This window comes from Microtus ochrogaster, chromosome 2 (genome assembly GCF_000317375.1).
Source record: "Microtus ochrogaster isolate Prairie Vole_2 chromosome 2, MicOch1.0, whole genome shotgun sequence".
NCBI lineage: Eukaryota > Metazoa > Chordata > Mammalia > Rodentia > Cricetidae > Microtus > Microtus ochrogaster.
This window is the reverse complement of record NC_022010.1, coordinates 42,222,975-42,236,452: the sequence shown is the minus strand read 5'-3', so window position 1 is coordinate 42,236,452 and position 13,478 is coordinate 42,222,975. Positions and strand designations below refer to the sequence as shown.

Here is a 13,478-nt window from a genome sequence, read left to right as displayed (position 1 = left end):
AAAACTAGTTTTTGAGGAATTCTTCAATTTAAAGTGCCTAAGGGCTGGGGAGAAAGCTCAGTCAGGAAAATGCTTGCCCCTGTGGCAAGCAACAGGTCCTGAGTCTGGATCTTTAGGACCTACACAAAATCTGGGAACAGCAGTGTGCACCAAACATTGGGGAGGTAGGGACAGGATGATGTCTGGGGCTGGCGGGCTGGACTAGCTGAATTCACGGTGAGCTCCAAGTTCAGGTGGGAGATAACAAATAAAAACAGTAAGGGGTAGAACAACTGAGGAAGACACCAGCTGTCAACCTCTGGTGCACACAAAAGTGCCAGCCTAGCGACAGGGATGCTGGTGGAAACGTCACAATCTTTTTCCATCCCTTCTACTAAGGGCATTCAGGGAGTGGGGGGCATCAATGACACACAGAGGATGTCTTTTAAGAGAACTCTGCCATAGACATCACCCCTTTCAGCAGATGCCCCATGTTTACCTGTGCAGGAGGTGACTGCAGTGGGTTGTTTTCTAGGGTGATCACCTGGAGGTGCCTAAGGTTCCGGTAGCATACGGGGATGGCTGTGACTTTATTGCACGAGAAGTCTAGTCGTATCAGAGGCACTTCTGCCAGCTCTGCATGCAAGGAAAATGCACCAATCACTAATGTTTTACATACACAATTTTTACAATACTTTCAGTTAAATATAGTGGATTCAAAGACCATTTACCTCTATTCCTAGTGACTGACAAGGTATAAAATATAATCTGATTATTCTGAGATAGGAGAACTACCAAAAATCAAACAGCTTGACTCCCCTTTTTGTTCCCAGAACTACTTAGTTCTCAGACACCAGACACCATTCAAAAAAAAAAAAAAAAAAAGATAAGAAAGAGGATAACAAAGGGGTTAAATAGAGGTTGGCAGTTGAAAATGAGGATGTAAAAGTAAACTCACTAATGGCAATCCCACCTACTTTTCCACCTGCTCTGTCTTAGCCCTACTTCTAAATGCCAGTAATTACAAATACGTACAATTATATAGAGGAAATGCTAGTCATATCTTTCTCTGGAGAAACTACACAGTCCCATATAAAAGATCTTTAGAGACTGTGGTGGTTTGAAAGAAAATGGCTCCCACAGGCTCATAGGGAGTAGCACTATTAGGAGGTGTGGCCTTGTTGAAGAAACTATGTCACTGGGGCGGGCTTTTTAGGTCTCAGAGGCTCAAGCCAGGCCTAGTGTGACTTTCCCTTTCTGCTGCCTGCTGATCCAGATGTACAACTCTCAGCTGCCCCTCATCAGGCTCCCTGGCTTGATGACAATGGACTAAACTGCTGAAACTGTAAGCCAGCCCCAGTTAAACAGTTAATTTTTTTTTAGAAGAGTTGCCACAGTCATGGTGTCTCTTCATAGCAATAGAAACCCTAAGACAAATACTGATATTGAGTTTTCCCCAGTAAAATATATAGCCTCTTGCTTAATTATTTTTCAAGAATTCTACCCAATGTATTCGGAACTTCTATGATGATGTGCACAAATTATATATGACCCACAGAAACTGAGAGGTCTCCAACAACCTGTAAGACAGAAAGACCAATGAAATAATAAAAGAAAAAAAAGAAAGTAAGAAGAAACAGGAATATAGGAACAGAGGGAAATTTGGAACGCTAGATTATCTTTGATTTCGAAGAAATATGACATGGAATCACTAAAAATTTCTAAAAAGTCACAGAAGAACAAGCATTCTACATATAACGGTAGAAACTAAAACCTGTGAATGAATTCCTGAAATTAAAAATTCAAGAATGGGGGCTGGAGAGATGGTTCAGCGGCCGAGAGCACTGCCTGTTCTTCCAGGAAACCTGGGTTCAATTCCGGGCACCCACATGGTAGCTCATAGCTGTCTGTAACTAAAGTTCCAAGGGATCTGACACCCTCACACAGACACACATGTAGACAAAACACCAATGAACACAAAACAAAAATAAATAAATCTTAAAAAATAGTTAAAAATTCAAGAATGGCTTGAACTGTTTTACTCTAGGGTAGCAAAAATGGCGAAGAAAGGACATGTAAGAAAAATCAAAGGATCAAAGATTTAGACATAACATTCATTTGAAACGTGGAACAAAAAAGCCAGAAAAAAAATTATTAGAAAGAGAGAGAGGCTGGCAAGATGACTCAGTAAGTAGGTGTGGTAGCACATGAAAGAGCTAGAGGCAGGAGGATCCCTGTGAGTTCATGGCCAGCTTGGTTTACATAGAGCTCCAGGACAGCCAGAGTCACACAAGGGAGCATAGGGAGAGTCTGTCTTAAAAAAAAAAAGACTCAGCAGACAAAGAAGCCTGCTGCCAAGTCTCAAGAGTTTGGCCCTGGATTCACAAGACAGAAGGAATGGACCACACATATGTCCTTGAATGAATGACAGAGTCAGCCCACTCTAGGGCAGCATCTACACAGAACGTCAGTGACCAGGAAAAAAGGGAAGATCTTAAATCTTCCAAACTGCAAAGGCTGGATCAGAGGAACGGTTTTAGAGAGAGCAACCCACGTGCAGTTGCTGGGTCTCAATGCATGTCAGTTAGGTGCAGCAATGTACCCAGAACACTCAGGAGGCCCAGGCAGCAAGCAGCACTGCCAGCAGAAGTACAGTCAGCCTGGGCTATAATGGTGAGTTCCAGGCTAACCACAACTATATACCAAGACCACGATTCAAAAACAAACAAATGCTCCCCTCCCCAAACCATCATTTAAAAACAGTCAAGAAATACCAGATGAAACAGCCAACAAATTTAATGAAAATGCTCTTGACCACTGAAAGTTGGAGGGAAGGTGAGGAAAATGATTAATAATTTCTTAAAGCTTTTAATTATCTTTTAAACTCAGCTAAAATTAATTTAAAAATTAAAATGGCAATGTAACAAAAAATACATTATCAACCAAAATACAATGTAGGAGATTACTAGTAAATGCTTAAACTTCCTGCCATCTCAGGTTAGTTAACATGCTGATTACAAACCATGCAATTAAACATTTACAACAGTGTAACTTATATTTCCAACAATTTATAGCAGAAATAAAACTAGATGATAAAACCATGACACTGTACTTGCCAAATTTCATTAAAACCTCAATGTTGCTAGGTATGGTGGCATTAACATGCCATTCCAGCACTCATAAGGCTGAGGCAGGAGGATTGTGAAATTGAGGATAGCGTAGGCTATATGATTCTACTTCAGGGAAAAAACCCAAATACACACATACAATCCCAAACTTCAATATTTTCATCAGTAATCTTACTCCATGAACAAGCTAGAAGATGGTGAGCAGGCCCTGAATAAAGCGATAGCTCGAGAGAGAATTTTTGGATGTGGCACTGAAAGTGTGTTGCTGGGTATCCCAGCTACTTAGGAGTCAAGATGGGGGCGGTAAATCTCGGGACAGCCAAGGCAAGTTGGACTCTGAAGAGGAAAACAAAAGAAAGTGAGAAAAAGTGACAACAGCACAGCTTCATGTAGCATCTTGCTTAATTAACATGCACAAGGCTCTGTGCTTCATTCTCAGTCCTTGAGAGAGAATGGATGAATGTGCTGCATTATTAGGACACAGGTCATAATTCTTGTTTGACTGGGAGCTTCTGTTCCTGTCTTGAGTAGGTAGCAAATGCCAATAGGCAATGGAGGAAAGGCTTGAAGGAAAACGGTGTCAGTGTGAAGGCTACCTGACAAGTTCAGTGAGAACATGTGGTAAGTGTACAAAGGTGAATGAGAAAAGAATTTCCTAATGTGTTTACTTTAGATCCAAATGTCAAATGTATGTAACAACTAAGTATTTCATTAGATAAAACTGGAATAATGTTTGGATTTTATAGTAGAAGCAAAAACATCATTAGTTAACATTTATTAAATTCTGTCATATAGAACCTAGATCATTGTTATGAAAACATTTCTGAAGATTTTCTGTTTTTGCTGGGTTTTTTTTCTTCTTCTTTAGTTTTGAGACAGGGTCTCTCTCTAATCAAGGCAGGCCTCACACTCATGATCATCCTGTCTCTACCTCCCCAGTGCTGAGGTTACAGGCACAAGTCACCACAGATTTCTTATTTTTATTTTATTTATTTATTTTAAAAAGATTTATTTATTTATTTATTTATTTATTTATTTATTTATTTATTTATTTATTTTGTGTACAGCATTCCTTCCATGTGTGCCCGTGTGCCAGAAGGGGACTCCAGATCTTATTACAGATGGTTGTGAGCCATCATATGGTTGCCAGGAGTTGAACTCAGGACCTTTAGAAGAGCAAACAGTACTCTTCACCACTGAGCCATCTTTCCAGCCCCGATTTCTTATTTTTAAATATAAATTCTGAAATTGTTCATGAACTTTTTTCCAGAATTTACTTTGAATTAATCTAGAGGATTATGGTAGAAAAATGTGAATGAGAGGATAAATGTGTGTGCGCGTGCGTGCGCATGTGTGTGAAATAAAAATCACCACGAGTTGACCATTGTAGCACCGTGTGACAGGCACAAGGAAATCCATTTATTTAAGAAATTTTCGCCAGGTGGTGGTGGCGCACACCTTTAATTCCAGCACTTGGAGGCAGAGGCAGGCAGATCTCTGTGAGTTTGAGTCCAGCCTGGTCTACGAGAGCTAGTTCCAGGATAGGCTTCAGAAAAAAAAAAAGAAATTTTCCATAACTAAATTTAATAAATATAGTTTGAATTTAATTAAAATGGTTCTCATTTTTGTTTTCATTTGTAGCCTTTTCTTTCATAGATTTTTATTTATGAGCATGTGATAAAGTTTAATTTGTTTAATCATTTCTGTCATTCAAATCCATGTCAGAGTTTACAGTGCACATAAGAAAACCCAGTTCTACCACAGTCTCACATCGTTTGTTAATACGTATCACCTACACATGCTGAATTAGACCCGGCCAGAATTTTTCTAGTAAAGAATAAAATTAAGTTCAACTCAAACTCCATTGATCCTACTTAATTTTCAAAGTCCATTTATAAATCAGGGCTAACCTACAGAAATGCCTTACATCACACCAGACTATCAAGTGTGCTACATTTCTGCCCATAGCCATGCTTAGCTAAATTCACAATGACACTCTCCTCAAGGACCAACTACAATAGTTCATAAGTCAACAGGATCTAAAATGGAGTCACTGAGCAAGAGTTATCAAAACGTTTCTCTCAAGTTTTTGTGATTGTTTTGCTAGCATTAAGGCTGGCCCTCCAGCCTTGACTGTGCTAGCCAAGTGCTCTAGCACTGAACTGTATCCCCAAACCCTCTTCGGTTCTTTCTTTCCCTTTTCCTCTCTCTCTCTTTCTGAAGACAGTGTCTTGCTGTATTGCCAGGCTGGCATGAGACTCATGATTCTTGTCCTTTAATTTTGAATTTCAGACAGGGTTTTACTCAGTTGTTCATGCTGTGATCTTCCTGGCTTAGCTTCTTGAGTAGCTGGGATAACAGGCCCATGGCATAAGACCCAGCTCTGAACAGCTTCTAAAGTGCACAGTCTAGATGATGCTAACTCAAAAAACCTTCAGATCTCAAATGCTGGCTCTCACTCATACATATTTTTGACTTGTGCCCATCAGTCTGAGAGATCTTTAAAATAAAAAAACAAATACCAAAAAACAATTATTTCGTAGTTTCTTACCTTCAGGCAGGCGTACTAGATGATTTCTTCTTACATTAAAGTCTCTCAAGGCTTCCAGATTACCAATTTGGGAAGGTACAGTTTGAATTTCATTGCAGCTCACATCCTATTTCAAAAGAACACAAAGGTATGATTATTCTAACCACAAACTTGCTTGCTTTAAGATACTTACAAAGTGATATTAGGCAAGATAATACCTATATTTCTTCATGGTAATAATATATATTATTATTATTGTCCGCATTTTATAGCTAAAAAAAAAAAAGTACTCAGATGTTGTAGTCTGCCGGAGACTGTATAACCCAACGATTGGAAATCAGCCTGTTTGAACTAAAGCCTATGTTTCCTATTACATGAAATAATCAAATGCAACTGTGTCCATTGAAATTTAGTTTTTTGTGTGTGGTTTATTGATAAAGATGGTTGTAAACAGAAAAAAATGGTATAAATCTAATTAGACAAATTAGATTACCTTGGTGGGAGGGACTTAAATATAACAGGTTATATGTTAAACCTTCACAGACATTCAATATAGAGTTGGGAGTTTAGGCTACTCTTTTTGAGCTAGCGGACTTTGGAAATAAAATCCAAAATGTTTGTCTTGGGGCATTCTTTAGAACTCGGCTTGTTAGCAAGAAGTAGGCATAAATTATACTCTTAAGTTCTTTTGTTTATTTTTTTCCATGATAGAATATAACTGCTTATTTTTTATCTAAAATTTTTTCTTATAGTGCAGTTTGATCACATTCTTTTTGTTTCTTTTCTTTTTGAGAAAAGGCCTTACTTTGTAGCCTAAATTGGCCTTGAACTCAGTCTCCATACCTTAGTTTCCCAAATTCTATTGTCAAATTGTTGAAACTTTAAATACTTATTCAGTCCTAAGTACTCAAAAGATAGAGTCATGCTTCTAGTTTTCTACAGAAGGTACCCTCCTGCCCTCCATCATTCCCGACAGAGAAAGAATGAGTAACTTCAAAGCTGCTGTTCTCTGTGCCCTTCTCTCTTTCCTTCCACTGTCGTTTGTGGGTGGAAGTAAATGGCTTTTTATCAACACAGGTGTTTTCTGGGAGACACATCACAAATTACTAAGACCTTTACCACAGACTCACTTTTTTTGCCTGAAACTTCTTTCACTACCTTTAAATTTTGTTGCCTAGAACACTGAACTTTAAAGTCTAATTTTTTATTCTACTTCTGTCATTAATGAAAGGTGAAAATTATATTCTTTTCTCTTTTGAGAAAAACAAAGTAATGTCTGGGCCAGCGAGATGGGTCAACAGGTAAGAGTCTGTAGCCAAGCCTGATGACCCGGGTTCGTCCCCTGAGACCCATGTGGTGAGGAGAGAAAACCAAATCCACAGACTGCTGTCCTCTGGCCTCCACACACAAAGGTTTCCTCTCCCCGCCCCCCGGGTCCACAAACAAATAATAATTGTAATAATGAGTTTTAAAACTGTCAAAAGCTTATTGAGGTTTATGATAAGCAAACTGGCTTTGTAAGTTGTATATGAGTTGTCTTTTTTTCACTCATGCATTGGAGGACTTTGAAATATTCATGTGCAGCTTGAGCTTCCTTCTGCTGTAGATAATTATGGTTTTATAAGTTATTCTGGCTGGCCTCAGACTTACAGAATTCTGAACTTACTCATCTTGGAAGCTGTAGATAGGCACTTTTTTTGGACCCACTGGCTCAAGCTTGTAAGCAAGCTACCAGCAGACTTCCTTCCATATTTGTTTGTATTAGACTCAGACTGACTAGATAATAGCGGCCTGTTTTTCCATGGCCTCTGGTTTGTGTACACCTTATTATTTCTCTTTATATTCAGTTGGATAAAAATTAGAGTCATTGTATACATTTTAATTTTATATTCTTGACCAGCCAAACTGATATTTTGAAAAATGAGAGCTTTTCTGTAAAGTAATTTTCATTTAATTTTTATCATTATTGTATTTTTTATTTTAATTAGAACAGTATAAAATAAAATTTCTGCTTTAACTTTTCATCAACATCTTTGAATCTGATACTCTAGGCCTTCTATTTATATCTTAAGCCATATCATTTTTGCCATATCATTTTAATTTCAGAATTTTCTATAAACCTATATAAAATCTGAAGAATTACTCAAAAGTGTATAATTAAATGAGAGTACAAACTGAATTATTCTTAGATGAAGGATGATAATACATATGCCTATAATATTATAAATCCAGCTCATAATATGATTGTGAGGATATACATAGTATGACTCTTTGTTATTTCATTTATTTATTTTGGTTTTTTGAGATAGGGTTTTTCTGCGTAGCTTTGGCTGTCCTAGAACTCACTCTGTAGACCAGGCTGGCCTCAAACTCAGAGATTCACCTGTCTCTGCCTCCCAAGTGCTGGGATTAAAGGGGTGCACCACCAACACCCAGCTAGTCTGACTCTTAACTCAAAACATAAATACTTAAGAGATGGTATCTTATATGTTCACAAATAATAGTAGATGAAGTTAAATATATAGTAGAAAATATATAAAAGCAAATTACAGTTGGCTACTATTCCAAGGGTATGGCAAGAAAAAACAAACATACAAAAAACAAACACTAACTTTTGGAGTGCCCATACACTGATAACGGCTAAGAAAAATCATAAAAATATTGATGATATTAAAATTTTAATTTGAAAACTCAACTACATTATTAACTTACATCTTAAAAGTTTAGTACCACAGAAATCATTTAATGCTGGTTAGAAAATAACCAACGACATTTCCCCATTTTGTGTGGAGATGTTAAGACTTGTACATTGAAGTCTTTTTTAATTATACATCAAGCCAACACTATAAAATTATTTTAAAAACAACCTTAATCATATAGAAGACTGCAGACATGTTGGACAATCAAAAAATAAAATGTTAACTTACAAGTTCCGTCAAATGTCTGAGATGTCCAATTTCTTCAGGAAGTGAGACCAATTTGTTATTACTAGCAATTAAGACTTTCAATGGTAAATTACACAAGTGTACTGGCAATGTCGAGAGTTGGTTCCGACTAAATGAGTAAGTAGAGAAAGAGCAGTCAGACACCACTGATGAAAATGTTTCCACTTTCCTCATTTCAGACACAAAAAGAAGTCTTACAAGGAACAAATAGGATACTAGATTTGAGTTCCTGCCAGTTTAACCATTCCCAGCTAACAAAATTTAAACAGATAACAGGAATTTTTGTTTATTAAAAAAAAATGAAAATCAGAAACACAAAATAATAAAGCATATCTATCATTAGTATAAAAACAAATTAAAAAATTACTATGTAAATTTAATCCCATAATAATTCTTTAGGGCTAAGTCTTTCCCCATCTTCAAGATCTTTTTCTTGATTAATATAGTTCATGGACCTTTTAAATTTTTTAATTCAATAATAATTCTACTCCTATGCATACCGATTAAGAAAAGTTAACATTTATACACAAATTTCTCTAGTTGTGTTATTTTTTTTTAACATGATTTTTAAAACTGCTAAATATCTGAATGGAACAGATTCTACTTTTATTTTTAATTAAGTGTCTATGCGTGTGAGAGAGCGGCATATGCAGCACCCAGAGGCTAGATGAGAGCAGCAGATTTCCTTGTAGCTCCAAGTACAGGCAGTTGTGAGCTGCCTGACCAGGATGCTGGGAACCGAACTCAAGTTCTCCAAAAGAGCATTTTAACTTTTAACTACTAAATCATCTCTCTAAACTCAGGGCATATAAACCGGGCAACAAAATATTTACGAGAAATACATGTCCAAGGTCCAACGAGAAGGCTCAGTACCGGGTAAAGGCACTTCCTGCAAGTACGGCCACCTGAACCCAATCTCTAGAAGCCACATGAAAGTGGAAGTGGACAACCAACTCCAGAGTTGTCCTTTGCCTCTGTACATGCATTCCAGCATACCCAACACTCACATTATGTACACATCAATGCTGTGTGTACGTGTGAACCTAGAGCCTTGTGCATACCAGGCTAGTGCTCTACCAGCTAAACTGTGTCTCAGTCCATCACATCTGGTATTTACTAGAAGCTAATTTGAAAATGTAACTGGAGAAGCACAGTTGAGAGACTTCGACAAGCCTATTAAGCTAATGGCTAGTAGGATATGTTAATTATGCAAAAATAAAAAATAAAAGAAGAAACAAGAGGAACATGGGAGAAACCATTATTATACCCTAAGAACATATTAGAAACTGCTGGTGTGAACAAGTAACATAAATAACCATAAACATCTTAGAGACAGAGGAGAAAGTTAAAGATCACATAAAACTACTTTTTCTAAAGGAATACTATTCTTACCTAATATTTAAGAATGTCAGGGCTTGTAAGTTTAGAATGGCCTCTGGGATATACCGAATACAATTCTGGTATAGGTTAAGACTTTCCAGAGAGACAAAGTGACATGCTTCCATAGGAATTTCTGAGAGGCGATTCCGTGACAAGTCTGAAACAAAAGAGAAAAGGTTAGGACAATTCTTTGGAACTTGTTTTACTGAAATTCGTTAGTATGCTTTATAATAACTTGAATTCTCTACAATTCCTATTGTGAAAACTGGTTCAGCATAAACTTTAAAATATTAACTGAGCAAGCAAACCACTAAACATTTAAACTGTTGATGGGAAATGGTTCCTTTTTCCTTTCCACACACACTAAAACACTGGCCACTCATTATATCAAAGCTATATCACTGAATTCCAAATACCATCAGAAACAAATGGATTCCTCCCCCCAAATTCACCTTCCCAAGTAGATATGAGAGAGAGGGGAGGGAGGGAGAGAGACAGACAGACTGCCCTGAAGCATTCATGGAGGCCAGAGGACAACTCTCCAGAGTAGGTAGGCCTTGGGACTCAGAGAGCAGCTTGTCAGGGCTGGGCCGCAAGCACCTTTTATTCTCTAAACCACCTCCTCAGCCCAATGGCCCTACTCTTTACCAAAGAAGTCAAAGTCCTTTGTTAAAATAGACTCAGGAACCTTCTTTGCTCCCAATGACATAATCTGAACCTCAATAAAAATATACTTGAGGGCCTGGAGAAATGGCTCAGTAATTAAAATGTTTGCTGCTTTTCTAGAGGACCACCAGGCAAATCACAACTGCCTTTATCTCCAGCTCTAGGGGATCAGACCTCTTCTGGTCTCTGTAGGCAGGCAGGCAGGTAGGCAAGCACATACATTAAAGAAAAAAAAAAAAAACGGTTTCTGTGTATCCTTGGCTGCCCTGGAATTTGATCTGTAGACCAAGCTGGCCTTGAAATCACAGAGATCTGTCTGCCTCTGCATCTCATGAGCTGGGATTAACGGCGTACGTCAGCACTGCCCAGCCTAAAATTTGAAAAACTTTTTTTTCAAAAAAGGAATTTCAATGAATCAAATCCATCATCCATATTCACATGAGTATAAATGATACATCCTTCAAAGAGACAGAAAACTAAATCATTAGTTTATGAACTAATAAGAATCCACCACTTATCTTGCCTTTCCTATATAAAAATATCATTGAGTAACCTAGATATTCTATCAAAGAGATGATGAAATAAAAGCATCCTAGTTATGGGTGAAAAAAATAAACAAACAAACAAAAAACCAGGATATCACTATTCTACAACTCCCAATGAAGTAATGGATATAGAATAGAGCATAAGTGGCTATCAACTTTTTAAATTAACTGTTTGCTTGTGTGTGTGTGTGTGTGCGCGTGTGCGTGCGCGCACATGTGCATGTCTGCCACAGCAGCCATATGAAGGCCAGAAGAAAACGTAGGCATCAGTGTGCTCCTTCCACCATGTGGGTCCTGGGGACTGAACTCAGGTGGTCAGGATGGGCATCAAGGACCTCTGACCTGAAGAGCTACCTCACTGGTCCTCAATGGCTATCAGGTAAAAGGATCAGAACATCTGGGCAGGATGGCACACGTCTGTAACCCTAGCACCCAGGTGCCTGAGACAAAGTTTCTGAGTTTGAGGTTAGCCTGGGCTGTATCCAGAGACCCTATCTTAAAACAACAACAACAAAACAGGAGATTAGGGGCCAGATGCGATGGTTCAGTGGGTAAAAGCACTTGCCCACAAACTTTGACACTCTGAGTTCTATCCCTGGAACTCACAGCTGAAGAAAATAGACAACTCCTGGAATTTATCCACTGGTCCACAAGTGTGCCATGGCATGCACATGCATGCTCGCTCTCTGACTTGGACACCTGTGCCCACTCTCCCTATCCCCCCACTAATAAATTTTATTATTTCTAAAAAAGGAGGTAAGAGAGGAGACAGGAGAAGGGAGAAAGGCAACCAGAAATTGTGCCTCTCACTAAAGAAAAAAATAAAAAAAACAACCTGGCTCTGGTCTGACTAAGCGTTACACTCAGGAATGCAGGGAACAAAAGGCTGCGTTGCCACCTCACCACCCTACCATATCTATCCAGAGTCAACTAAGTATGCTTCAGGTCTGTGTGCCCGACACTGGAGCTTTCTCTTGAAACAAGGAGACAACACATGAGTCTCTGTTGGGAACTCCTGGGGAGCTCTTGACTGAGAGAACTTCTTGATGGAGGGCTTGAATGACAATCCATTCTGTATCTCGTTTGAACCACAGTAGAAGATGACTTTTTGAGTAGGTATAGGCACATTGCTTTTCTCTGAAATCTCTTGATGTTACTTTACTACTTTCTCATCCAAAGTGTCTGATTACTTTCCTTTTGTACGCATCTTGTTAGTCTGAAGTCCAAGGCTTGGTAGAGAGTGCACTTGTAAGCACTTGCTCCCATCTTGCTGCCCTCCAGCTCTTTCAATCCTTCCACCGTTCCCTCTACTCTATCTAGCTGTGTCTCCTTCACTTGCTCTTCTCTGTGCATTTTTACTTGATGTACTCTTTTACTAAATCTTCTAAGTCACAACTTTGAGGATTTACAAAATCATCCTCTGTATAAATTATACTTTTGTCTCATTTAAAAATTATTTTATGCTATAAATAGAAGCATGTCATTCTGTTCTCTTGAGAACTGTTCTGCTTGTCAGACTTGACTTTTCCCAGCATTGGTCTTACTTCTACAGTCAATGTACTCTGGACGATTTCCTCATTCACAGCCCCCTCGGCTGCTCTGAAGTAGACAACTGAACAGTAAGGAGACGGCTAAGGAGACTACTTTTCCTTATCTACTAATGGGTCTCCTCTTCCTCAAAGCTCAAGTTCACACTAGAATAGCAAAGCAATGTGTGAAGGTGCTGAGGCATTTCTGATAGCTGAAAGGTTGTGATCATTGTCCAAAGGCCTCTGCTTCTTGTTTCTTCATAGAACCACAGTCACACACTCCCTAAGGAAGTCTCCTGCTTGCCCACCAGGTGGTAGTAATTTAAGAAAAAACAACATATCGCCAAAACACTTCATGACACTGTGTGCATTTGGGAAAGTCAAAGCCCAAAGTGTCTGTGACTGTAAAATGTTATTTTATAAAAGCAAATTTCATCCGAGGGGCTCCCACCTCTGCTCTGCACCAGCCCGCCTCAGGACCTTCACCGAACCTCTTAAGAAGCTACTAGGCAGCTTTGTAACGCCCTGGAGACCCTCTCAAGTCTTGGACCAAGTAAAAATAAAGCCTTTTGAAACAGCAAAAAAAAAAAAAAAGCAAATTTCACACAGAAATAATTTTGAAGAGAGTATAGCCTTTCTTCTTCCTGAATAATCGCTATATAAAATTATTTATAATTTTATGTATTTAAGGAGAAATACTTTATATACAATCACACTGTGAATTTCTTTTTTATATACATTTATTTATTTATTATATATACAGTATTCTATCTATA

At 38.3% G+C, this 13,478-nt stretch overlaps 1 protein-coding gene across 8 annotated transcripts in view; it reads right to left on the bottom strand.

Annotated features, from left to right (window-relative positions):
• Positions 1-13,478, bottom strand: part of Lrch3 (leucine rich repeats and calponin homology domain containing 3) — a 111,974-nt gene that overhangs the window by 59,883 nt on the left and 38,613 nt on the right. For all 8 annotated transcript variants that reach the window (XM_005344860.3, XM_005344861.2, XM_013351622.2 and 5 more), the window contains exons 2-5: positions 9,975-10,119; positions 8,565-8,691; positions 5,659-5,764; positions 479-615 (exon numbers count right to left, since the gene is read on the bottom strand). In XM_005344860.3, coding sequence (XP_005344917.1) covers positions 479-615; positions 5,659-5,764; positions 8,565-8,691; positions 9,975-10,119 — 515 coding nt within the window. The remainder of the gene's footprint in view (positions 1-478; positions 616-5,658; positions 5,765-8,564; positions 8,692-9,974; positions 10,120-13,478) is intronic.